Source organism: Xiphophorus hellerii, chromosome 22, assembly GCF_003331165.1.
Source record: "Xiphophorus hellerii strain 12219 chromosome 22, Xiphophorus_hellerii-4.1, whole genome shotgun sequence".
In the NCBI taxonomy this organism is placed as follows: Eukaryota; Metazoa; Chordata; class Actinopteri; order Cyprinodontiformes; family Poeciliidae; genus Xiphophorus; species Xiphophorus hellerii.
In genome coordinates this window covers 11,773,028-11,775,358 of record NC_045693.1, presented here as the reverse complement: position 1 = coordinate 11,775,358, position 2,331 = coordinate 11,773,028, and the positions used below count along the sequence as shown (strand labels likewise).

The 2,331-nt window shown below is 44.6% G+C and overlaps 1 protein-coding gene across 1 annotated transcript; it reads left to right on the top strand.

Moving 5' to 3' along the window:
• Window positions 1-665: 665 nt before the first annotated feature.
• Window positions 666-2,026, top strand: LOC116713531 (core histone macro-H2A.1-like). The gene is made up of 3 exons (XM_032553716.1): window positions 666-860; window positions 1,417-1,523; window positions 1,616-2,026. Exons 1-3 carry the CDS (start codon window positions 689-691, stop codon window positions 1,907-1,909), a joined length of 573 nt encoding a protein of 190 aa, XP_032409607.1. The 5' UTR covers window positions 666-688; the 3' UTR covers window positions 1,910-2,026.
• The last annotated feature ends 305 nt before the right edge of the window (window positions 2,027-2,331 follow it).

The following is a 2,331-nucleotide window of genomic DNA, read 5'->3' as shown; positions in this document are numbered from 1 at the left end:
AAAAATGCTGTGAATATTACAGGACTTTGAACACGGTGCAACGGTAATGAGAGTTGAACCTCCGGACACTCACTTTTATTAAAATATTCTGGATTACTTAACAGGAAATTATTATATATTATCATATTTTATTAATTTATGTATATTTAAACAAATTTATGACATTTTTTATGAACCTGCTTGATTATTTATAATGATAAATTGAGGCGAAAGCAATTTTTCCCCCTTAGGACGCATTACGGTAATGAATTTGTGACTCCAAAAACAGTTAAAAAACATAAAAAAACTTATTTTGGTAACCAACAATGATTTGTGCCAAATATTAGAAATAATGATTGTCCAAATAAAAGTGGATTATTTTGAGTTTTTTATGAGTATGCCCCTAAAATCTTCTAAGACATTCAATAGGTTGGGTTCGTGAGAATCACCCTATTGCTGTTTCTTTTTTTTTTTCTCCAAATGTAGTAATTATCTGAACACTTTTGAGATATATTTTGGTCCATCTGATGATGTAATTTTTAAATATTAAATGCTTGATAATTTGATCAGTTACTCAGCACTTGATCAAACTTTTCACCAAATACTTTCCTCCTCTCAGTTGAGTTTGATGCTCCTCTGTGTGTAACACGTTTCTCGTTTTGCTTCGTTTTCCTCTGCAGAGCCCAACGCCGGCGGCACTCTGAGCGCCATGTCAAGCCAAGGAGGAAAGAAAAAGACAACCAAGACGTCCCGGTCCACCAAGGCCGGCGTCATCTTCCCTGTGGGGCGCATGCTGCGCTACTTCAAGAGGGGGCTGCCGAAATATCTCATCGGCGTGGGAGCGCCGGTCTACCTGGCCGCCGTCCTCGAGTACCTGACCGGTGAGCTGCACTGCTGAACAGGAAAGCATGGAAACTAGGGGTGCACCGATTCATTGGCCGGGCGATTCATTGGCCGGGCGATTCATTGGCCGGGCGATTCATCGGCCGGGCGATTCATTGGCCGGGCGATTCATCGGCCGGGCGACTGCCTTAATTTTCAATCGATACTTATATGTGAAGCGGATCTTATCTAAAATCAGCCGCTGACATCAGCTCATGTCCAAACCTTTGCGGCCATCAATAGTCGTCCTGCCGTTACCAACTCAGCAACTTTCTTGCTATATTTAGCGACATTTCAGACAAAACAAACTGGTATCAGCCAGAATCAGAATCAGCAGATCAGGCTTTTTAAAGATCGGTGATCGGCCAGAAAACTGCATTCACTGCATTGAGAGCAGTTTTAATCACTGCTCTCAATGTGTTACAGTCTTTTTTTAGTTTGTGCACTCTAGTTAACAATTAATCGATTACTAAATTAGTTGACGATTATTTTAACAATCGATTGATGACGGTTAATCATTTCAGTTCTGCTGAAAATGTATGTTTCTGTATTTAGCTGAGATCTTGGAGCTGGCTGGCAATGCAGCGAGAGACAGCAAAAAGGGCCGAGTGACGCCGCGGCACATCCTGCTGGCCATCGCCAACGACGAGGACCTCAACCAGGTGAGCTGCAGCTGGACCTGCGCCGGACGGTTTGGGCTCCTCCTCTCAGCACCAGCGCGGCTGAAACCGTAGAGCTTGTCGTTCTGTGGCAGTTGCTGAAAGGCGTGACCATCGCAGCAGGCGGCGTTTTGCCCAACATCCACCCAGAGCTGCTGGCTAAGAAGCGAGGCGCCAGGGGGAAGCTGGAGACGCTGGTGTCGCCGGCGCCGGAGAAGAAACCCAAGAAGGTGAAGAAGACTGCAGTGAAGAAACTGGGTGGGAAAAAGGCTGGAGGGAAAACCAAGGTGAGCCTGAAGCCGGCTGGGTTTTCAGCCGCTGCGTCCCGTTGGCCGCAGGACTGTGGAACAGAAACGCACCGATTTCTGAAAGCTCCGATTTCTGGATAAGAAGTTTTTGCGTTGGCCTGAGATAGTTTTTATTTTTTGGTTGAATCGATGTTGGTGTATTTAGCAAAACTGCAACAGATACACTTTTATCGCATCATGAGTCACATGATCAACAGGAAGTTACTACTGGCAGAAACCACGAAGAAGAAGAAGACAGGAAGTGGTAGGAGGATGATGGCGCTGCTTGTTTTTTTACTGATTTATCACATGAACAAACTTATTCACATGATTTTAATTTAGTTTCTTATTTAATGGAAACACACAAATTAATAAATAGTTTTTTTTTACACTAGAAGACAAACCAAACCGACCCCACGAACCGAACCAAACCAACCCCACAAACCGAACCGAACCCAAGAACCTGACCCCACAAACCCACGGAACCCGACCCAAAACCAAGAACCCGACCCCACGATCCCGAC